We start from the raw sequence: 24764 nt of genomic DNA, 5'->3' as shown, positions 1-24764 counted from the left end.
GTCAGAATTATCAACCTAGACCCGACCCATGTGGGTTACTTGGTTGACCTGACTCGTGAGAGGTTAGAAATCACGTGCATTTGCTTGCCTGCGATCGCTACAGGAACCAGCAGCGAAATAACGGGTCCGGCCGAGTGGACCAATGGTCAACTGGGTCTCTTAACTCGTGAGACGCGGCACGACAATAGTGGCATCGAACAGGCAAGCGTATTTTCGTACTCGACAGACACTAGCGGCTAGCGACAGCATGGGCAGGATGATGGCAGTGGTGACGATAATGTATTTCAGGCCTCGACGGACGGTAGTAGTGGCATGCGATTATGTATTTCCGAACTGGACGAGACATTAGACGGTAACCGGGTCACGCAAGTGATGCGATGACGCTGACGAGACAGGTCTCGTGCGACGTTTCTGGGTCAACCTGGGTTGGGGTTTCGGGTTTCAGGGTCAACTCGAAACTGACCCGATTTATAAACGAGTCGGAATTACGAACCCCAACCATATCTGTATGGCAAACATGTTTACCAAAATCCTGAATTTTCTGGTTTTGATTTGGGTTGAGTTTCGGGTCGTGTCAGATTTAGATACCCATAAATAAACTAAATAATTACTGAAAAGTAACAATTATATATGGTTGCAAAAGAATATTCAAAGTAATATTTTTCATGCATCTTTATCAATTGAAGCATTGGATCTCATGTAGGCCAACATTTTTTGATATATTATTGGAATTACTTAGCAATGCATTTCCTAATAGTATATAACCCATGAATACATACAAAGTATTAATGAAAATAATTCATTTATGATATATGCCCCAATGACTCTTATGTTTTTTTTGGGTTGTTAAGTTTAATGCGGATGTATTTTAAGGTATGTTACCATCATGCATATAATTCAAAGATTATTTGAAATAAAATAAATTGGTAAGAAAATATTATGGTGCTAAAAAAATAGGATTGTATGCTGAGTCACTAACATTACAAGAAAATGGTTGTTTACCCGACGGCATATTTCCGACGGTATAAGTGGCATTCGAGCCGGCGGAAATTATGCCGAAAAATAAGAGGTGGAATTTCCGACGGAAAAATTGCCGTTAAATTACAAGCGGAAAAACCGCCGGAATATATGAATCAAGTGTGGAATACTAGTGAAAAATATGCTGAAGATTACCAATGGATTTTCGATGGTAATTGTCCTACAAAATCATCTGGCGGATTATCCCCAGAAATATCGACAGTACATTTCAGCCCGAAATTTCGGAAAAAAAAAACACCGAAATGTATACCAGGAGAATGACATTTCTATTTCGATTTTTCCGCCGGAGTTCCGCAGGTAAGTCTGGTGGAATAAACTTTCTGATGCGCGATTTAACGTCAGGCGAGTTTTCGTCGGAAACAAAATTTTATCGGCGGATTTTGTCCGCCAGTAACAGATGATTTTTCTTTAGTGTAAGCTAACGGACAAACTTAGGATGTTGTAATACGTGCATTCTCTAGAATTCTTTTTTAACCCTCAAAATATGAGACTTGAACTTATCAGTGTTGTGCTCATTGTAAAATTATATATGATAAACTTGGATCATGATCATGACTGTCAAGCCATCATTTTTTGACAATTGCAATATAAAACAAATTAAAGAAGTCAATTATTTTGAATCTCGAATTGCATGATGTGGTTTGTGCAGAAATAGGATATTATTGTTTTTTTTATTGATTTTATAGATATTGTGATATTATATGGAACTATATAAAATATGAAACATTATGGTTACATAAATATGTTAAAGTGTTCAAAACAACAAATTTGATTGAGATATCCATTGCATCATCTTGCACACAACTGATTCACATTGACATATGTAGCTAAGTATGTGCTTCTTTAGACGACATAACCACAACATAATATATGCATAAAACATCGTAATTATATAACATGCTATATGCATAAAATATTGTAAACATGGTTTTATAAACAATAGTTACCATCTCAAAAATATTATTTTTTAAGTTTTTCAGTAAACCTTCTCGATAACTGAATATATTTTTCTTATTTCACTTTGGTTAAGTGCAGGAAAAAAAAAAGTTAAATTGGTTCTTGAGCTTAGGGGTGTCAATTTCGGGTCACGGGTCGGGTTCGGGTCGAACCCGGAACTGACCCCGAACCCGGAACTGACCCGTGTTCAAACGGGTCGACCCTAACCCGACCCGGGTGGACAAACGGGTCGAAAATCCGAATCCGGACCCGACTCGACTGAAGCCGAGTCATTTCTCAGTTTGAGGGAAAATAGGCCAACTTGACTTGTTAACATTCACTATTTTTGGAATTATTATGGTACATTTCAAATTTGGACGTAGTTGAAATCTATAAGATAGTATGATAAGTGTAGAAACGTAATCACTGTTTCTTGCAAGAGCCCATAGAGAACAAAGTATAAAATCTTTATTAATCAATATATTAATACAGATAGATTTCCTGTCTTTATATAGAGCAGGAAGAGGAGAGAGGTAACAATAATTACAAGTATACCAATGATATTCTAGAATACGAACTTATATAAATGTGTATGTAAATACATATTCTAATATGCCCCTTCAAATTGATGGGTCGTGAATGATCGTCAATTTGAGTCTAAGCTCTTGAAACCTGGGCGTAGATAGCGATTTTGTGAAGATGTCGGCTACTTGATCTTTTGTATTGATTGGATGAAGAATGATGCGATTTTGTTGAATGTGATCGCGTACAAATTTCTGATCTATTTCAATGTGTTTCGTCCTGGAGTGAAACACAGGATTGTTGGCAAGTGCAATTGCCGACATGTTGTCACAGTATAGTTTGGTTGGATAGTTCTGAGGAATGTCAAAATCTGTAAGCAGCCTTCGGAGCCAGGTGATGTCCGAGGATAGAGCTGCTAATGCTCTATACTCGGATTCTGTAGAGGATCGAGAGACCGTCTTCTGCTTCTTTACTGTCCATGAAATAAGTGTGTCGCCCAAGAATGAGCAAAAACCGGTTGTTGATTTCCGAGTCAGAGGATCACCAGCCCAATCCGCATCTGAAAACGATTTCAAAACAAGATCAGTTTTTTTAATGGGTAAGCCAAAATGTAGAGTACCTTTTATATATCGCAAGAGGCGCTTGAGCAAATAGTAGTGTTTGGGAAGAGGTTGATGCATATTTTGAGATAAGAGATTGACACTATAATATATCGGGTCTTGTTAGTGTCAAGTACTGAAGGGCGCCTGTAATGCTTCGATACAGAGCTGAAGTTTCGGTAGAGGTGAGACGACCGAATTCGGGCGGAAGTTTTGTACATGTGGGGTTAGCCAGCGGATTACAGTCAGCCAAATTCGCCTGGGAAAGAATTTTGAGAGCGTATTTTGCCTGAGAAAGAAAATAAGAGGTATTAGTTTTAGATATTTTGATACCCAAGAATTCGCTTACAGTGCCGAGATGCTTCATAGTAAATTCGGTATCAAGTTTAGATAATATGCTGGAGATATGAGCTTGATTATTTCTGGTAATCAAGATATCATCAACGTATATAAGTAAGAAGATACTGACTTGAGCCTTTTTGTACACCAATAAGGAAGGATCAGATTGGCTGTGTTGGAAACCAATGGTCAGTAGGAAAGCAGTAAAAGTGTTATACCATTGCCTTGGAGCTTGTTTCAAGCCATATATGGCTTTGTTCAAGAGGCAAACATGGTTCGGTCGTGTGAGATCTTCGAATCCCTTGGGTTGTTTAATGTAAATAGTTTCCTCCAAGCTACCGTGCAGAAAAGCATTTGCAACGTCCAATTGGTGAACCGGCCAGTTGTGGTATAAGGCAAGTGCTAGCATGATACGAATAGTAGGTAGTTTGACTACCGGACTAAAGGTTTCTATATAATCTATACCAAATTCCTGATTGTTGCCTTGTGCGACTAGTCTTGCCTTGTATTTGGCTATAGAACCATCCGTATGAAATTTCGTACGGTAAGTCCAGCGACTGCCAAGAATCGAAACATTAGGCGGAGGTTCAACTAGACGCCAGGTTCCCTGTTTTTGAAGGGCAAGTATTTCTGTAGCCATAGCTTGGCGCCAATGTAGGTGTTTGAACGCATCAGAAAAGGTAGTGGGATCTTGTACAGTATCCTTGGGATTGTGAAGATGAAGCAGATTGAGACGATTTGGTTGTTTAAGAGAGCCAGTTTTGCTTCTCGTTGTCATAGGGTGCTTGGAGGGAATTGATTGTATTTGACCGGATAAGTTCCTGGATATGTTTGTTGGAGGAGGTTGAATGGGACTGCATAAATGCTGCATTGACTGCTGAGAAGAGGTGTTGACGTGTTGCTGTGAACAAGACTGTTGTGAGACCTGTGGAGGAATGCTTAAAGAAACAGGTGTAAGCAAAAGAGGACAAATATAAGAGGAAACAGATTTAGTATTAGTCTTTGAAGATGAGAACGGAAATTTAGTTTCATTAAACCGAACATGCCGAGATACCAATATTTTGTTTGTGAGCATGTTAAGGCACCGATAGCCTTTATGGACTTCGGAGTATCCAATGAATGCACATTGTTGAGACGTTGGCTGTAGCTTTGAGCGCATCTGTGAGGGTAGCAACGGGTAACATTCGCAGCCAAAGATCTTTAGCTCAGTATAGTCAGGTTTCCTGTTGAACAATAGTTCTAGAGGCGTTTTGTTGTTAGTGACAGATGACGGTAATCTATTAATAAGATAGACAGAGGTAGTTACTGCATCTGGCCAAAAAATATGAGGCATTGAGGCTGTCAGAAGCAGTGTTCTTGTGGTTTCGATAATGTGACGGTGCTTTCTTTCGGCTAAACCATTTTGTTCCGGGGTGTAAGGACATGAAAGCTTGTGGGTGATGCCTTGCTGTGTTAGATAAGATTTGAACGCATTGTTAACATATTCAGAACCACCATCTGTTCGTAGTATACGTATCCGATGCGAAGTTAATCTTTCTAACTGAGCTTGAAAATTAACAAAAATAGAGAAAACATCAGACTTATGGCGTAAAGGAAAAATCCATGTATATCGAGAAAAATCGTCAACAAAAATAACGTAAAATCTAAATCCTTGACATGAGACCGACGGTGCCGGCCCCCAGACATCAGAGTGAATAATAGCCAGAGGTTGCATTTGGCGCTCAGGACAATTATCAAAGACTAGTTTATGACATTTGGAGGCATTGCAAGAATCACATTGAGATAGCTGCTTATGCATTTTTAAAAGAGGATTACAGTTAGAAATGAAATCGAAAATTCGCTTATAAGGGTGTCCTAGTCTATGGTGCCACGTATGAGCGGCCGAGTTAGCTGCAGTGAGCGCCTGATGAGTTGTCATCGGGGTTGGCATAGGAAGCTTGTACAGTACACCGTTACACGGTCCGCGGTACAAAACTTGAGCCGTCTCCAGGTCCTTCAACATGAAACCAGAGGGATCAAAGATAATTGAAATATTGTTATCTTTCGTTAGTTGGGAAATAGATAGTAAATTGAATTTAAGAGAAGGAGTATGGAGAATTTGTGATAATTTTAGCTTACGAGATGGGGTCGGGAGGATACCCGCCCCAGTGTGAGCAATATTGACGGAATTGCCATCTCCTACAGTTATGTTGTCGTGGCCCATATAGGGTTGAGCCATAGAGATATTCTCCAGCGAATTTGTTAGATGAGATGTGGCGCCTGAATCCAAGAACCACGAATTATTCTGAGTATCCGATCCAGCCAGCAGAGCAGTTTGTTCCGGCTTGGATGAAGGAATATACTGGGGATTTAACCTGTGCCAACAGGTTTGAGCCGAGTGACCTTTCTTGTAACAAATTTGACAGAAAATGCCTGCATTTGGATTGGGATGATTCGTCATGGGAGCATTGTAGAGATCTGTTGAATGAGATCTAGTGTTGAAGTTGGGCACGTTCTTGTTTTTGGGTCGGCGACCTCGACCTTTATTCGTGAACAGAGCCATGTTGGGATCATGGCCTGTCGCGTACCGAGTAGCATCAGCAACGAGATTAATTTCTTCGCTCAAGAGAAGAGGATATATTTCGTCAAGAGTGAGAGATAGGGATGTTGTTCGAATGGTGGTCTTGAATGATTGATATTGTTGAGGAAGACCATTTAGAATTTAGTGTATGATATCTTCCTGATCGACTAAAGATCCCGCTGCCGCGATTTGATCAACGATTTCTTTAATCTCTGATAGATATACTGTCATGGAGTTGTTCTTGAGGGAAACATTGTGTAATGCGTTCTTTAATTGAATAACCTTCGAACGATTCGTGGCTTGAAAACGTGTTTCAAGTGCAGCCCAGATTTGGGCTGTAGATTCGAGCGAGATAACGTAAGGAAGGATGGACGCCGAGATTGTTGAGCAAATGGCCGCGGATAAATTTTGATCCGTCAGTAGCCATTGAGAATAGACGGGATTAATGGAGGAGGAGCCGTCCGTCGTCTGTAGAAATTGGGAGGGGGGCGTGATAGAAGAATCAAGAAAATTCAGAAAACCATTTGCTCTCAGAGTTTTTAGAACCTGGGATTTCCAAATCAAGAAATTTTCAGGGGCAAGTGGCGATGTCACCAGATTTCGCAAGTTCGAGACCACGAACTTGAGCGTGGCTGGAATTGCGGATTCATCTGATTGCAGACTTACACTGCGATCTTGAAGGCGAGATGACGCTGATTCAGTCATAACTCGGATCGATAGCCTTTATCTGATACCATGTAGAAACGTAATCACTGTTTCTTGCAAGAGCCCATAGAGAACAAAGTATAAAATCTTTATTAATCAATGTATTAATACAGATAGATTTCTTGTCTTTATATAGAGCAGGAAGAGGAGAGAGGTAACAGTAATTACAAGTATACCAATGATATTCTAGAATACGAGCTTATATAAATGTGTATGTAAATACATATTCTAATATGCCCCGTCAAATTGATGGGTCGGGAATGATGGGGGGGGGGGGGGGCAACCCTAAAAACTACATGGTTCCGCCCATGCTTGCATGGTGGCAGTTCGACGTCGACCAACTTGAATTTATTACGCAGCTCACCTTGACTTGTTGGTTGAGAGTTTATGCTTCTAACTAAGAGTTTTTTGGTTCGAATCTTGTATATGCATTATGTGTGTGAATTTGTCTTAAATGGCCTAAATGTCCAAAAAAAAAATGAATTTATTTTTTATTTAGGATTTTTTACATACATAACACTTAAAACTATGTTATTTACTTATCTAACATCTAAACTTACATATTTGCACACATACCACTAAAAAGCTCTTTGCCTTTCTAAAATACCACTTCGTTTCCTCCTGCTCATCTTGTTATGTTCCCATCAAAACAAAGCTCACCGTTCCCATCAGAGCCGCCCGTCTAACCTCCTATAAGTTCTTCCTTTGAAACATAATAAAATGGATTAGGTAAACTGCCTCCCGTCCCAAATATGGAAGAATTTGTTGGTCATAAAAATCACCAAAATCAGCTTTCATAGTTTCATAATCTACAGTGGCAAGTTTCCTCTTTTCATTTCCTTCATTCTCCTTCAATCCAAACACAAATATAAGATATTTGTAAAAGGGAATAAAGAGAGAAAAAAAAGTATAGGCAACAACAGATGCGACTCTAAAATATCCAAATTGCAAAAAGAAGAAAGATTTCCACAATACGACTCTAAAATATCCTTTTTCTCCAGCTATAATGTTTCAGACAAGAGGTCATGATTGACGATTAGGGAAGAAGAAAGCGGAAGAAATCCTAAAAAAGGAAAGAAGAGCTAGAGCTGAAGGAATTGAAACCTTCTGTTTTTCAAAGCTTCAGAATGCTGTTGAGATCTAAACTAACGCGACAGAGAAGGCGGTTCAGACGGGATTTTTGACGGGGCTCAAACTGAGTGTTAAAATATATGAAAAAATGAATTTTAAGTGGTATATTAGTAAATATAAAAATTTGAGTGTTAAATAAGTATTTATAAAAATTTTAAGTATTATGTATATAAAAAGCCCTTTTATTTATCCTTAAATATCGCACTTTTCACCGTGAAACCAATTTCTCACCCAAAACGCCACCGCGTTCCCTGAAAGCGGGTGCAAGCGTTTCGAGCTTATTTGTGAGGCGTGACGGCTGTCGTCAACATCCATAGAAAGAATGTCTGACTCGCAGTTGCAGCCTTTGACCGGATCTTGACCATCCATTGTTTATCCGAGACCCGTTCCTTTTTTTCTGAAGCTCACTTTATAAATGAATAATAATAATAATTTATTCATACGCTAAAATTTAAATATTATAATAAAGTAAATGGGTATAAGTAAGATTTTTTATACATTTTAAAAAATCAAATAAAAGTATTAAAAATTTGGTACGTTTACATGACCTTCATGTGATTCAATTAGTGAGATATATATATTTTTTAATTTTATGAATAATATTTGGGGGGCTGTTTGTCCAAATTAAAATGGCTACAACATATTTTAAATATTTAATTTGAAGAAAAATATAGTATATTTTTTGATGCATTTGGAATATACTTTTTCGTATAAATTTGATGTATTTGAAATTGATAAATTTTACAATATTTTTAAATACATAGTAAAATTTATTAAAATTGCTACCACAAACTATTAGTTGCCTCCATCATTAGCCGTCGTCATCGTTGGATTAATTATTTTGTGCGGACGCTGAATACTGTATGGAAACCAACCAAAATGCACCATGTCGCCCCTTCACTATGTACCACATCCGGTACTGCTGACGTGGCTGCACCTGATTTGCCACCTGACACAGAGCTGCGTCAGGCATCCGCACAGAATAATTTCTCTTTCGTTGACCTTATTAATCACAACCACCAACCTTTACCTCCCCCTAATACTGTTCGTCACATATAGTCATTATTTTTTAGCTTTATAATATATTTATTTTAATTCAAATCTAATAAAAAAATAATAGCTTGTATTTAATTTCATTTATACAAATACCTCTAAAACATTTTAGATAAATTTTATTTAATTTAGGATGTAATTCTTTTTAAATAAATAAAACTGCTCCTCTAATAAAATAGTTATATTTTCTTATAAATATATAGTATAAATTTTTGTATGATTATTAATACTTTATATGACCGTGATATTAAAATTTTTGGGAATGGTTAAGTGATAGCTTTTTTAGCCAAATAAAGGCTAATGCACTACTTTAATGTACATATTTTCTTGATTTTTTATTTGAAATTAATTTATGATCAACTTTATTTAAATAATTAGCTTCAATGAATGATATTTATAGTTTTAAATAAAAAATAAATACTAAATATTCAATATTAATTTGAGGAAATCTAATTAAACTTTATAATCATAATTTAATTTAACACTTAATAATAAGAAATAAATAAAAGAAAATATTAAATTAAATAAACTAATTTAATTATTTTATCAATTTTATGTTAAAGGAAAAAAGTTTTATTTAATTAAAAAAAAAAATCTCACACCTTTGCGTTGCTTTTCATACAGCTCATCATCCTATCTGTTAATCCAAATCATTTTCCATCAATTTTCCTTTCTCTTTCGTACATTAAACTAAATCAACACATGATTAATTAAATAATTAATTATATTAATTAATACATGATTAGTATTAATCCAAACTCCGACACCCGGTCTTATTTCCTCCCATCCATCTCCCTCTGTCATCGCCCCCTCCTCGCCTTACCTGTCATTCTTTCTCAATAAGGTGGAACGGGGAGAACGAAGGAGGGGGAATAAAGCTATGGGTAATGTGACGTCGACGGTGGCGGCGAAGTTTGCGTTTTTCCCGCCGGAGCCGGCGACTTACGAGGTGTTCAGGGAGGGAGGAGGGACGGGGAAGCTTTTCTTCTCGGGTGTGTCGGCGGATAAGAACATGGAGGTGCATTTGATCGAGACCAAGGCTGGGAACAAGATCATTGCTACATTTTGGCGACATCCTTATGCACGATTCACGATTCTGTATTCCCATGGTAATGCGGCCGATCTCGGACAAATGCTCGACTTATTCATTGAGCTTCGGGCTCACCTTCGAGTCAACATCATGTGGTGCGTGCTTATTGCAATCTTTCATTTCGGCTTTTGGATTTACTTTTTTTTTGGGTTTATTGGTTTTGATTTGATGGATTTTGGTGTTGAGAGTTTTCTTTTGATTTTCTCTTTGCGATGTGATTGGATTGGGGATATTAGATTTCTGAGCAAATGTGCTATTACTTCGTCTAAATTATCTGAAAATGTAAAAAAGTTTTAGGGTAACATTTACCGTATTCTGGCTTGCATCTCCTGAAAATCCTCGAGCGTCTTCAATGCTATAATTGTTGTGGCACTCTTATTTACCGAAATTCAGTTTGATTTATGTAGAATTTGGCTTTAAATCTTGAAAAAAGAAAGGATACATAGAAATAAGTAGTTTTGATTTCCATAAGCTATGGCTGACAAGGCTTCAATTAGGAAATAAAACATTTTTTTTTGTTAGTTTTTTTTCCCTTTGATGATCAACCGGTGACATTATTATAGTGGTATATGTTATTAGATAATTAGAGTACCCGTTCATGTTTCTGTGATCTGTGGAGTGATGTTGGATCATTTTTTTTTTTTTAATTTGCAGCTACGATTACTCTGGATATGGGGCCTCTTCTGGCAAGGTAAGAATATTTACTCTATCATGCCAGTAAAACAAATTTGTTTCTAAATCTTGCATCTATTCATTGTTGCATAATATTTTGAACATCCTGGTGTAATATTGTACAGAAACTATCAACAAAGTTTAAGCTTATCGATGATGATGCTTAATTGCTATTAACTTCTCTTCATATTTATAAAAAAAAAAAATCTTTTCTTGGCTATGCTTGAAACTCCCCTCTAACTTGAGTTGGTTCAGGCTTATAATATGGAGTATTTGTTTTAATTTGGCATTGTAGTTCGGGTTTAGGTGAAGAATCATGAATGCAATCGTGCAGTTATCGTAAAAGATCACTTTGATTGTCATATCTTCTTTGCTAGTCATTCTTTTGCTGATATACCAGTGGTTCAGTTACTGTTTTTCTGATACCAATGATGGCATTTGCTGTCCAACACATATAATTGGAAGTCTTGAGTATGCAAAATTGGATGATCCAACTTTTTATTGGAATTTTGTAGCAAAAATTTTTCATAATAAAATATTAACAATATATAGTTGAATCTCCTTTCTAAATATAAATCTTAGACTAATTTTATAAACTTCAAGGGATGTTTTGAGATCTTTTATTAACATTAATAGATATTGTAATATATTGTGAGATCTTGTAATAATTTCTATGACTTTAAACTTTTTTCTTGTTAACATCATAAATAAAAATTAAAAGAAAGGATTTGATATCCCATGACTATGAGCAAATAAAAAGAAAAATAAGGAGAGAAAGAGATGGGCTAACAACCAAGAGAACAAAGAGATGAGTTTTCTTTGCAACTTAAAAATTTATGCCTTTAAGTTGAAGATTTGGGAATTTTGGAGCCAAATTTCTACATAATGAAATCTTCACAAGATATTGTTGAATAGTCTATTTAAATGCAATAATTTGACTAATCTATTTTTACGTGCTTTAATAATGTTTGAAAATCTTGTATTAATATAAATATATTGAAGAATTCATTTATTTGTCTCACGAGACCTTGTGAGATCTTTTATTGATTTTAAGAGATTTTTTTATTTATTGCAAAATGTTATAATAAATTATGTCTCCAAATATATTCCTTGTTATCACTATAAATAGAGCTTTAGAAGCAAAAATTTTGATTCCCATGATCACCAGTAAATAAAACTATGAATGAGGAAAATGGGAGGGGGACTAAAAATCAAGAGAAGAGAGAGGAATTTTTGTGTGCTTGTAGAAGGGACGTCTTTTGTTTCTTTATTAAAGAGGTGTTGATTTTGATTCCATCAGGAGGATAAGCTTTTAACAACAGTAAGAGAACTCTCATTTGGACTCCTGCATGGGGATAAAGGAAGAGAGTAACAACAATCGCAACAACATTTTTTTCTCCATATCTAGTCTTCATCTTCGTAGTAGTAATTGTGTTCTCTCTTAATCATTGACATAAATGAAGGGATATCTCTTTCCTTATATCCAATTTTATTTGAAGTGTAGCATTTTTTCTGAAACTGTGAACCATTCAATCTCTGTGTAGTCATAAACTTGGATGAACCTCATCAAATCATGTAAATTTTATGAGATTATATATGTAAATTTGCTGTATTTAGTTTCTAGTCTTCATGTGCTATATTCGATACCACTAACCTAACACAATTTAACTGTTGCTACAGGTTTTTGAATTGTGATAGCTTGTCTACATATGCCTTTTTCATGCTTATAAAATTCTTCGTATGAAGTTATTTGCTTGGAAAGTCTCAACTATTAATGAGTCAAATAAGAAATGCTTTGGATAACCAAACCATACAAAATAATTTATTACTGAATTGTTGAAAATGTATCTCTAACTGATTGCTAATCTCCCGCTATATACCCAGAAATAGAGATGATAAATAATTTGTTTTTTTAGTTCATAATCATTCTTCTTTAATTAGTTTTCTAAATGTATCTTTGATTTCTGCTTGTATGATCGCTCATCCTCAAAAGCCGTCAGAGTTCAATACTTACCATGACATAGAAGCCGTTTATGAATGCTTGAAGAGAGAGTATGGGATACTGCAAGAAGATCTTATATTGTATGGCCAATCAGTTGGCAGTGGACCAACACTGCATTTGGCTGCGCGCCTGCCAAGACTGAGAGGTGTTGTCTTGCACAGTGCAATCTTGTCTGGAATAAGGGTTTTATATCCTGTGAAGATGACATTCTGGTTTGACATATTTAAGGCATGTTTCAAAATTTAAGTCATATAAATATGATGCGTCTATTATTATGTTTCTCAACTTTTTGGATTGTTCTTTCTTACTGCTATGATGTTTTGATAAATTCTTTACCTGACTCTTATCACAGAATATTGACAGAATACGACTTGTCAACTGTCCTGTTCTTGTAATACATGTGAGTTTCTATTCCATTTTGTAAGTGAGTTCTTCAATATAAAATCTTGAATGTCATGTCATATAATATCTTGTCTTCTTTTACTGGCTTGACCATCTCATATTTGTAATCATACCATTACATTGATCACACGCTTTTCTTAATCTAAAGTAACACAATGGTTTTTTGCGTTTGATAAAAATGTTTTATCCAAGTATATTTTGTACTAGGCCTATGATTCATAGATACGAACACAACGACATTGATACGATACGACACAGACACAGGGCACTCCAATTATTGAAAATATAGGATACGGCCATGAGTTTGACACTGTATTATAATTTTTATATTTTAAAAATACTGCATAAAATTGAATAAGTATAATATTAAAAATAATTTATAAATAAAAAGTCATTTAACTAGAATTTTTGCTTAAAATGATTAACATTAGGATTTGGAGAGTTGGGCATCAATGTCGTTTATTAGACATCGAGAGAGGAGACGACAATACCGTCGAGAGTCGGACATCGATGTTATATAGTAAATATCGGACGTCAATGTCATGAGGGTTTGTCGTCGATGTTGAGAGGGCATTAGTCGTCAATGTTAAGACGACGTCGGACAAAGATGAGCTGTCAAGTTGTTGGTGTAGAAATTGCTAGCGTTGATAATCAATGTCAAGACTATGTCAAACTTTGATGTTGAGATGGATTTGAAATGTCGATATTGTAACGACGTCAGACTTCGATGTTGAGATGACATCAGACATTGTTGTGAAACCAAATCCGCAACCCACCAAAGGGAAATGAAAATGAGAATATTCAATAGTTCGGACAATTGATTTAGTGTTATGGATATGAAATAAGAAATTTAGTTTTTATATTTTAAATAAATTAAAATTTTAAATACAAGAAAAATATATTTTAAAAAATCATAAAATATTTAAGACATGCATGTCTAATTTGTTTTTAATATTTTTTTAATCGGACACATTTTTGTGTGTCCGACGCGTGTTGGAGGCGTGTCGGACGCGTGTTGTGTCGGACACCGCACAACTCTTTGAAAAGAAGTGTCGGTACATCATAGTTTGTTCCATAATTTTGCTGAATATCTAAGGTTACCAGCCGTTTGTTGCTTTAACTGATTTTGAACTTGTGATATTTTGAAACCAATGTCCAGGGGTTAGCATTATTTCTGGCTTTATGCTTCCTAATCTCCAAAAGTTTGTTGGGACTTGGACATCCATTTCAACACTTTTTTGAATTGAAATCCAAACTGTATACTCAGGGAAGAATTGAAATGTAGACAAACACATTCTTATGTTGTTTAGCTTGCATAAACATAAAGCATAAAAAGGGATATAATATTATTTGACGATTTGCATCCCACATTTATTTACTTATATGGTTTAATTTTGTTGTTATATTTTCTTTCATAATTGAAACCAGTTTATTGATGATATACACCTTTTTAAAAGTAATTTGAAATATTGTCTGTTTCAAATCGATTTTAGCTTGACTTTCTCTTGAAGCTGTGCAAATATTCCTCTCTTCCCAAGTTCTCAATTTTCAATTGTACCTCAAAATGCTAGGTTTCAGCCTCTTATCAACTGAATAGCCAAAACTATTTATTACTCCAAAAAGCTAGCATAAAAATCTTGGATTTAAATTTTAGTCACAAAAATATCTGGAGCTAAACGAGAGAGATTTTTCGTTGTCATAATGCTACGGTGTTTCATTACAAAACTGAATTTGAGGATTTGTCTAATTATGAATTGTGTCTTGTCGTTAGTGTGCATTATTCTCAAATACTTTGATTCATAATCTTTATTTAGATGGCCTAGATATTATGATTCATCAAGTGTCCTTTGGTATTGTAATATATTTTTTAAAGAAAGATTACATTATTGGATTTAGATTGAAATTTTTATTATTGCTGGGCCGGGGAAGTAAAACATACAACGAACACAAACAAGAATTAGAAAAAGCAGCGGAAAGAAAGAACATTAGAATTTAATGTGGAAAACCCCAAACTAGAAAAAAATCACGGAGCCACGCCACCCCAACAAATTCACTATAAAAATTGAGAGAAATAAGTACAAATATCTCTTCTCTCTCACTCTCCTTGTCTCTCTACACCCTTACACCATTCTATTACAAGAACAAACATAGAGAAAACGTATTTAACCACCATATGCAACCATTAATGAAAATGAGAAAGAAAACTACTAGCCCGTCTCATAGCGCCATGACGCTCAACTCTCTGTCTCATGTTTGCATGACATCGCCGAGGTTTGGAGCGTCGTAGTTCTCTGCTCTCTGTCTTTTTCCAAGCAAATTGTATAGCGCCGCAGCGCTTGGGTACACAACATCTGAACCCAAGCAGGGGGAGGACCCCCTGCAACTCCCCAGAAAACTCAACAAATTGAATTGAGGTTTTGAGACAACATACAACCCGTTTGATCAAAATACAATAAGATTCCGCACGGAACTAATAATTCTTGGATTCATATTGTGATTTTCTTGGACATTGTAGTTGAAACCTGCAATATTTGGTGAAATGAGGAACCTATATGACTAGAAACTTTTTAACCCAAGATTGATTGAACTTTTGAAAATGATCGTCATATTCTAACATCTTCTAACTACATGGAGGATTTGATTTATGTAGAATGGGAGAAGTGTTGAATCACAATCATGGACATTACCTCACACATGAGTAAGATTTATGTAACTTGAGGTTTGAAAAATACTGAAAAAATTCCTCAAATTTGGAGCCTAATCATAATTGAATAGTATTCTGTTAGGCTGAATTTGAAGCCAAGGGGGATGGATTGAATACAATTTATGGAGGTTTGAAATTTTTGTTTGATACATAATTTTTAATTTAATATTGAAGGATAATGCTTAATTTGTAGGAAAACAAATGCAACGCAATAGTTCAATAGTAGTAGTGACAAACATAAGTTCTTATAAACATACGTACTTGTTAGGCTTAGGGCATCTCCAACCGAAAAACCCATTTTCCACTCCAAAATGCAATAAAAATTCAAAATGCAGTAATTCATCTCCAATCAAACTCTATGTCTTTCTCCTCTTTTGCGCGCTTCTTTATCTCGTTGCAAGGTAATCATCTTTCTCTTCTTTCGGGCGCTTCTTCAGCAAATCCCGTTACAAAAAAAATTTGGCGTAGATAAACAGTGCGACTTAGCATTTGATTGGAGCGAAGGGCAAATGGCATACCACCTCATGCAGTTCGGTTGGAGATAGTCTTAATGAATTGTAAAAATTTCTATATTTTTCATTCTGCTAGTGTTGATTTTTAATGAAGATATCAAGCTAAGGTGATGAAAGATTATTTTGAGTACATCCGAGCTTGGAGAGTTTATCAGAGGTGGGACTGACAATCTATGGCCACGATCGCACCAATTTATTTTTGAGTATTATATGTATTTGAGTATATTATTGCATTTTTCATTTGTACCCTCACTTGAGGGAATATTCTCTTTTGAGGTTAATGAATATTATTACAAGAAATTCTGCACTTGTGTGTTTTGGGAGAGCTTCAGAGTTCTTGGAGAGATTGAAGTCTCTAGGTGAGGGCATCACAATACCCACCAACCGTAGGAAGCGTTTAGGTTCGTGGTCGATCACCTCTTTCTCCTTCCTCCCTTCCCTCTCCACAAACCGCCGGCCCTATATCCCTCCCTCCCTCTCTCGGCCGAACCCCACCACCACCCCAAACTTGGCCGGCCACCGCATCTCCCACCTCCAAACCGCTAGCCATAAGGCCCCTCCTCACCTCTCCAAATCGTCGGCTTCAAGGTTCCCTTCCTCCTCCAAACCACCGGCCCCAACCCTAACCTAAACCTAGCCGCCGGCCTCATCCCCCTTTCCCTTGCCTCCAAAATTCAAATCTCTATTTAGTACTTTCCATTTATTCAATATCTTTAATTAGGAAAGTCATTGATCTCAATTCCCAATCAATTTGAATTTGAAATTATTTCCTAAAATACGATGGTTTATTTAGGAAAGTTACTTAAATCAAGTATAATTAAATTTCAATTTGGATTTGATTAAAATCAATTTTTCCTTATTTAAGATTCTTGATAAGGCAAGCTTTGAATCCCCTTTCCCAATCCCCACTAAACCTAAGCATGCCTCCGGCCCCTCCCCCCTTCCCTCTCTCTTCTCCACATTAACTTCCTCCCTCTTGGAGTTTCAATCAATTCTCCCAATAAGGAGTGTCTTTCTTTTCCCTCCCCTTACTTGAGATTCAAAATTCAAAACCCTAATTCCCTCCTACTCAAACTTGAAATTCAATTTCAGATTTTGTGAAAGAACTCCTCATCCTAGTCTTGGCCGACCACCCACTCCTCTCCCCACCGTTGTACTTGGCTTGATTCATCACCTAAGGAAGAAAGGAGAGAAGAAGCAACACCACTCCCTCTCCAATACTTTGATAAACTCCTCTACCCATGCATGGCGGATCCATAACTTAATCACGGATTTGTTTACAACGATCTAGGTCAAGTCGATATCCTCAACTCACCGTTCTTCGACATCAATCCGGAAATTGACCAAACCATAGAGGAATACGTAGAGAGGATCGTATTTACCCTCGCTGAAGCTATCAACAAACAACTCTCCTCCGTGCAGTGGCAGATTGTTTCCAAACCTTGATCAAGGTGAATCTTTCATCCAAATTCTTTTCCTTTCTAAGTCTTAATTTGTAGCATCACAAAGATCATGCAATATTTTCTCCATTTTACCAATCATTAAAAGAGTTGAGGGACCCAACTAGTGACTATTCTTATTGTTAATTTAGGGATTTCTATTGAAAATTCCCCATGTTTGCTAGTCTTGATTAGAATTGATTATTCGTGTTTCTAAACTCTTACATGTAGTTTGGCCTAAGCTTTAATCATCTTTTTAATGTTCTAACTTTTTTGTTTAAGTCACGAGAATCTAACATAATTCAACTGGCGTGTGATTTTAATATTGCTTAACTTCACATATGTTCTAGTTCTATATCATTTTTGTATCAGACCATGGTTGTATTTAGGTGCCTATTAGGAAAACTTTTTCTTATATGTTTAGCATCTAAATCGCATCCTACATGCATTAAATTTATTTTTGCCTGTTAACATAGTAACCTCTTTCACATTTGCATAGTTCTGAGTCACCCTAGGGGTGTCAATTTCGGGTCACAGGTCGGGTTCGGGTCGAACCTGGAACTGACCCAGGTTCAAACGGGTCGGAAATCCCAACCCGGACCCGACCCGGCGGGTTAACGGTTTGACCCGACCCGACCCGGTTGGCTGCTGGCGGACGGCGGACTGCGGGGCGAGAGCGGGGGCCAGGCGCGATGGCGCGCGGCGCCGCTGGGCAGAAGCGCGGGCAGGCAGGCTCCGCGGGCAGGCAGCGCTGGCGCAGCCCCGCAGGCGGGACTCCGCGGCAGCAGCGCGGGCAGGCAGGCAGGCCTCCGCGGGCAGGCAGCGGGCAGCGCGGGCGGGCTCCGCGGGCAGCACGGCGCGCAGGCGGCGACAGCTCGGCGGTGCAGGCGCGGGATTCAAATTTTTTTGAATTAAACGGGTTCGCGGGTTGACCCGGCAACCCGCCGGGTCAACCCGAACCCGACCCGTTTTTTAAACGGGTCGAATCTGTGAACCCGAACCCGACCAGTTTATCAAACGGGTCGGGTCCAACCCGGATTTTCCGGGTCGGGTCCGGGTCGGGTTTTCGGGTCGTGTCAAAAGTTGACACCCCTAAGTCACCCTTAGACTTAGGATGGACCCAAAACAACTTCACAGGACCTTAGATCTATTGGAATCATCTTTTTCATTGTATTTTGGTGAATCATCATTTTCATTGTAGATACCTGTAGCAGTTCATCTGTTTATATAGGCTTGAGCTTGGGTAGCTTTACACGTGTATGAGTATGATGAGGCTGTTTGTTATACACAAACGACTGAGATTTATTGTAGCATGTGAGTTGTTGTTGCCTTGTCAAAGGAAATGGTTTTGTGTTCTATTATGCCTGTGCAAACTGATGTGTTTGGAATGACCATTAGTTTGAACCTTAGCTGATGAAATCTTGGAGTAGTCAAGGGTTTTATTAAGCATATATGTTACTAGGTCCACAGTGCTGATGAGAAGAATTCAAATATTGTTGTTGTGTATGTGATCACGAATGAAGTGGTGGTCTATCTCTATGTGCTTAGTTCGGACATGAAAAACTGGATTATTAACAAGAGCAAGAGCAAATGTATTGTCACAGTAGAGATCTGTAGGTTGGTCTATTGGAAGCTTGAAGTCATTCAAGAGATGCCAAAGCCAGAGTATGTCGACTTTTGCTGCCGCGAGTGCTCTATATTTAGACTCTATGGAAGATCGGGCTACCATGTGTTGTTTATTAACACTCCATGAGATAAGTTTATTCCCAAGAAATGAGTAGTATCCATAGATGGATTTGCGGGATATAGGGTCGCTTGCCCAGTCGGCCTCGGAGAAGGACGTGAGATGCAACTGACTTTTAGTGATGGGTATGCCGTAGTGGAGGGTACCTTTGATGTATCGAAGAAGGCGTTTGAGTAGATGGATGTGATGTTGTTGAGGGTTGTGCATATGTTGACAGAGAAGGTTGACTACATATGCAATGTCGGGGCTACTTAGAGTTAGATACTGTAAAGATCCTGTAAGTCTGCGGTACAGGTTGGGATCGGAGATCGTAGTGGATCGGTTTGAAGGTTTGTTGGATTTTCGTGAAGGTGGGGTTGGACAATGGGTTGCATTGGGTGAGAGCTGCTTGATTTAGGATGGAGAGAGCATATGTCTGCTGGGAGAGAGTATTGATTTGTGTGCAGGTTGATTTGAATGCCAATAAATTGTGGGCTAGTCCAAGATGTTTTATAGTGAATGTTCTGCCCAGTTGGTGAATGAGTAGATATGGCTGAGGGGTCATTTCCGGTGAGAAGGATGTCATTGACGTAGATAAGTATATTTGAGTGCGATGTTGAGTAAGTTTGAGAAGAGAGGGGTCAGATTTGCTGTGGTAGAAGCCAAGGGTGCTCTATTAATAACACTCACGATGACGATGTGACATGAAGCCTAATTTTAGTTCCTGGGCTATATCTTTAGCGATACTAACATGTTTTTCTTTGGTTATGTACATGTTAGGTTACTAATGCTCAATATTCTGATGCCAACTGGTTAACTTAGTTGTCATTCTAGCTGTATCATAGTTTGAAATGATGTCCATGCTCCGGAAAAATTGCAAGAGAATATCTTCTGATCTTTTCATTAGAAGCCTAATTATTTGTGACTGAACCTTAATGTGCTTTCAACATCAGTTTAACTTGTAATGTTTGTTCATGAAGAAGTAAATTAAAGAAATTCCTACACATAGTTCCTTTGCATATTAATATCCAACTATCCAAGGCCAAACTTGTAACTTCGTTATCTACTGATTGTTTACCATCAAGCAAGCTAATCTGATCCATTCTATAAAATATACTACAGAGCTTTTAATACTTGACCAATCTTTAACAGGGAACAGCTGATGATATTGTCGATTGGTCTCATGGGAAACGCCTGTGGGAGCTCGCCAAAGAAAAATTTGACCCATTATGGATCAAAGGCGGTGGCCACTGTAATCTGGAAACTTATCCCGAGTACATAAAACATCTGAGGAAATTCATGAACGCAATGGAGAAGCTCTCCATGACAAGGTTGCAGGCAAGGCAAAACAATCAACCTCCCTCAACCATGCCTGAAGCAAAGCATAATAAATGCTTGAGATTTGGCAAGAAGTGAACTTCAGGTTCGTGTGACATATTCTTTCATATGATGTTAGCCTCTCTTCTCGAAGCCTATGGAGCTGAATGATTACTGGCTCTGTTGAACTGCACTGAATTTCTGGCAAGACAAGCGCAAGAGAAGTTCAGGTTAACTTTTTTAGTCTCCCTGCAAAGTTCTGAAATTGATTTATGAAGCTTATTTGATTGCCCATTAATTGAAGATATGGAAACTTTCTTCTGGGATTGGATTCATGGTTTGCCCAGCTTTAGAGATAGTAAATGAATTGCCAAAAGTCATGGTTTTTGTACACAAAATCAAGTTCTAAAAAAAAGAAATGTGTATATGTTTGGTTCTCCATTACTTTCACACTCTTGCTTTCAAAATGATTTCAATTTTTTTCTTCTAGTTCTCATGATGATGGCAATTTTTATCTGCTAATCTATATTTTTTGTTTAGTGCTTAAGGTTGTCAGGAATCAAGGTTGGCACTTGATGGCTGAGTGTGAGGAGAATTTGAGAAGAGAATGCAATTTTTTTTAGGATTATTACTTAATCGGATAGGCAGTGTCGGCCCCTTTAAATAGCATAAAATGCTGAACTATTTCAATCTTAGAGGTGTAAACAAGTCAAGTCGAGCTCGAGTCACATTCGGTTTAAGCTTGAGCTTGATTAATCTAGTTTGAGCTTAAGTTTATAAATTTGAGTTAGCTCACAAACTGACTCATTTATCATATCTAGAAGATATGAATTGTTCATTCTTCAAACAAATGATTACAGTAACATAATAAAAAGAACAATACATTAAATGAGAAATAGTAAGAAATATTAGGATTTGGTCCTGTTTTATGTTAGTTTTCAGCTGTACTTTCTTTAGGCTCTTTTTTGTGTAGCTATAACACCAATTTATAAACTCTAATACCAAAGTTATACAAGAACCTACAAAATATATATAATTGAAAAATACAAACATAAATTTGGACCAATATCCCAACACCCTGATTGAACATATCAATAAAGATTTGTGTTCCTCACCCTCTCCATTTTCTCTCCCTCTCTCAATCCAAGAAGAGCAAGAAGCTCTCAAGATTTTCATAACAAAAAATCACTTGAAATAAATATATTATAATTTTCAAATATTTTTAATAATTTTATACTAATTTTATTAAATTTATATATATTTTTAATGTATCTACTATCAATATTTTTTAAACGAATTGACTCACAAGCCGAAGAGTCAAGCCGCATGTAGTTTAAATTTGACTTATTAGTTCATCGTGTTATTTATTGAATCAAGCCCGAACTTGAAAGATCATTTTGTTTACTTGCATAATGATCCCTGGTAACTAATTACCAAGGAAGCTAAATGGCCTCCTAATGATGGTTGTTTTTCTACTAATCTAATTTTGAAGGGAGCTAAATGCAAATAGCAAAAAAAAATTGATAATATTTAAATAGTTAGAGCTAATACAACTAATGTAAATGGTTTTGAGAGAAATAAGAATTTAAATGAAAAAAAAATTATTATTTCATAAGCTAAATAAATTAATAAAAGGTTTAATAAATGAGGGCATTATAGCGCTGCTTTTTAAATATGAACTACTTTAAAGGTGAGGCTTTGGATGACTGAAGGAATTAATAAATTCAGGTGAAAAGATTTTGGAATTTGAAGTTGCCAATGTAAAAGCTTTGCGTGTGCACACAGCACTTCTAACTTCAATGCCTTTTTTCTTATTTTAAATTAAGTGGACAGCACTTTCTGCTAATTAGCTACCTAAAACATAGTTAGCAAATCATAATTTGTATTATAGGGCTTAATTAGAGTGATTAGCACGTCTCTGACACATTAATGCATTAGATTAATCATACAAAGCTGTGAAAGCTGGTGGCATTAAAGCAACCATTTGAAGTCAAGGCATAAGGCAATTTTTTTATTCACAGATATTAAGGGCTTGTTTGATTTAGGGCATTTTATGCATATTATATATTTTTTAAAAAAATTTGACGTTGGATTGAAAAAGAAATTTAGAGAATTTTTTTTTTTGTGAAGTGGAAATTCATATATAATCTAAAACAGAGAAAAAATTGTTAAGACATTTGTAATTAAGATGTACAAGATCACGATCATCTATAATTTTTAAAAATTTTAATGTTTGAATTTTGTTTGAAAAAGAAATTTAGAGAAAATTTTTATGTGCATTGCCACCCGCAGTCGGCTATTGCCAATACCACTTGCTTAGGCCTGGCCAACGGGCAGTCGTTGGTGCCACCACTATAGATCCCCGCAACTATTAGGTTTCTTTTATTCATGGTCGGCTACTAGCCAAGATATCTTAAATTTGAATCTTGCATATATGATCTATGTGTGTATTTATCTTATTAGCCTAAATATTTCAAAAAAGGGTGTCACTAGCATTGCTAGATTCAACGCTATAATAAGATTTACTATTGGATAGCCCCCTACATTAGGTGGGCAATTAGAGGCATAAACGAATTGAGTCGAGTTGAGTATCTATCTAATCAATTTAAACTTGTTTAGTTTTTGTTGAGCTTGAGCTCAACTCTAAAAAAAACTATAGGCTCAAGCTCAGCTCAATTGTTCAATTGTTGAGCTCGATTTCTTAGGTTTAAATAAATCGTTCAAAATTTTATATAATTTTTATTTCTAATATATAATTAATTTACAATATTAAATATATTATATAGTGCTAATTTTAATTAATTTTTAAATATATATTTTCAGTTAATTGAGCGGCTCAACTAAATTTCAATCAGAGTCAAGTTGAGCTCGAGTTAGAACTTGTGGCTCAATATGTTTGGCTCCTGAGCTCGTTAACAAGTCGAGCTTGAACCGACTTGACTCACAACACCATCCAAAGGCATTAATGATATGATGCTAGAAGGTTGGAAATGGTAACCCTCTTTGGAGGCGAAAGAAACACAACTTGATTGCGAGAAGTCATAACAATACTCCATCTTTAGGTTAAGATAGCATGACTAATTAAAGAAAGAGAGAGGTGATACCTGACAAATCATGAAGGTGATTGGGGGTTGTTAGAATAATCCTCCATTTATAGGTGAATTTGGCATATCCTTCTCATAATAATCATTTCAATTGAAGGATCAAACAATTTTCAAATCTTGCATACTTAAAATCAAATCAACTATCTCAACAAGATGAAACCAAAGAGCAAAATATTCGAGTTCAAATGAGTCCTGATTGCAATGAACAGACCACCACCAACAAATCATTGCAATTGGATCATTGTCGTCCGATCACCATTGTCGGACTACTGTAGTCCATCCACTGCCATCAAGGGATGGTGAGCTCGCAACAAGGCATCTCTCACTCACTTGTCATCTCTTCTTTAATCAACGGGTTAGAAAAATAATTATTATATACAAATTGAACTTGAATAATACTATAAATATTCGAATCGATATCCAGCTCGAGCTCAAAAAAATTCAAACTCAATTTTGATAAATAAGCCCAGATTTCAGCAAATTCTTACTCGACGTAAACCATTTACCACCCTAAACTAGGCGAAATTATTATGTGCGGTCACCGAAGGCCAATAAGGATGCACCACGTCACCAATTTACTGTGTACCATTATTATGTACCGCTGTGTATCAAGTGATGTTACACGTCCTGATTTGCCTCTAAATAATTCAATAACCAAATATAATAATTTCTCCTAAATAAGAGGGCCTTTTACTTTGATGCGCAAATATGAACATAGAACTTGTAACTGATGCCGTTGGAGGTTCAAATCATTCTGCGGCTGACAATGGTTTGAAATATTTAAAAGATTGTTGACTTTACAAAACCATATCTACCACTAATAATAACAATAATACTAATAATAAGAAAAGTAGGCCAAAACATTATTGCTATGGGCAATGAAGATAAAGAATTATATTATTATTTTTTCAATTAA

The 24764-nt window shown here is 36.5% G+C and overlaps 1 protein-coding gene across 1 annotated transcript; it reads left to right on the top strand.

Moving 5' to 3' along the window:
- The first annotated feature begins 9661 nt into the window (after nucleotides 1-9661).
- On the top strand, nucleotides 9662-21233 carry LOC110095127 (alpha/beta hydrolase domain-containing protein 17B). Its single transcript, XM_020820536.2, has 5 exons — nucleotides 9662-10068; nucleotides 10628-10664; nucleotides 12639-12875; nucleotides 13000-13047; nucleotides 20580-21233. The coding sequence occupies exons 1-5, from the start codon at nucleotides 9764-9766 to the stop codon at nucleotides 20841-20843; spliced, it is 891 nt and encodes a 296-aa protein (XP_020676195.1). The 5' UTR covers nucleotides 9662-9763; the 3' UTR covers nucleotides 20844-21233.
- Nucleotides 21234-24764: the final 3531 nt, after the last annotated feature.

This window comes from Dendrobium catenatum, unplaced genomic scaffold, assembly GCF_001605985.2.
Source record: "Dendrobium catenatum unplaced genomic scaffold, ASM160598v2 fragScaff_scaffold_621, whole genome shotgun sequence".
Taxonomy (NCBI): Eukaryota; Viridiplantae; Streptophyta; class Magnoliopsida; order Asparagales; family Orchidaceae; genus Dendrobium; species Dendrobium catenatum.
This window is presented reverse-complemented; position numbering and strand designations above follow the sequence as displayed.

What these genes read in the sequence shown, in the direction of transcription:
- LOC110095127 (XM_020820536.2), top strand. Translation starts at nt 9,764, where the DNA reads ATGGGTAATGTGACGTCGACGGTGGCGGCGAAGTTTGCGTTTTTCCCG. An exon ending in TCTGGTTTGACATATTTAAG is followed by an intron (nt 12,876 to 12,999) that starts GCATGTTTCAAA and finishes CTCTTATCACAG; the next exon opens with AATATTGACAGAATACGACT. An exon ending in GTCCTGTTCTTGTAATACAT is followed by an intron (nt 13,048 to 20,579) that starts GTGAGTTTCTAT and finishes AATCTTTAACAG; the next exon opens with GGAACAGCTGATGATATTGT.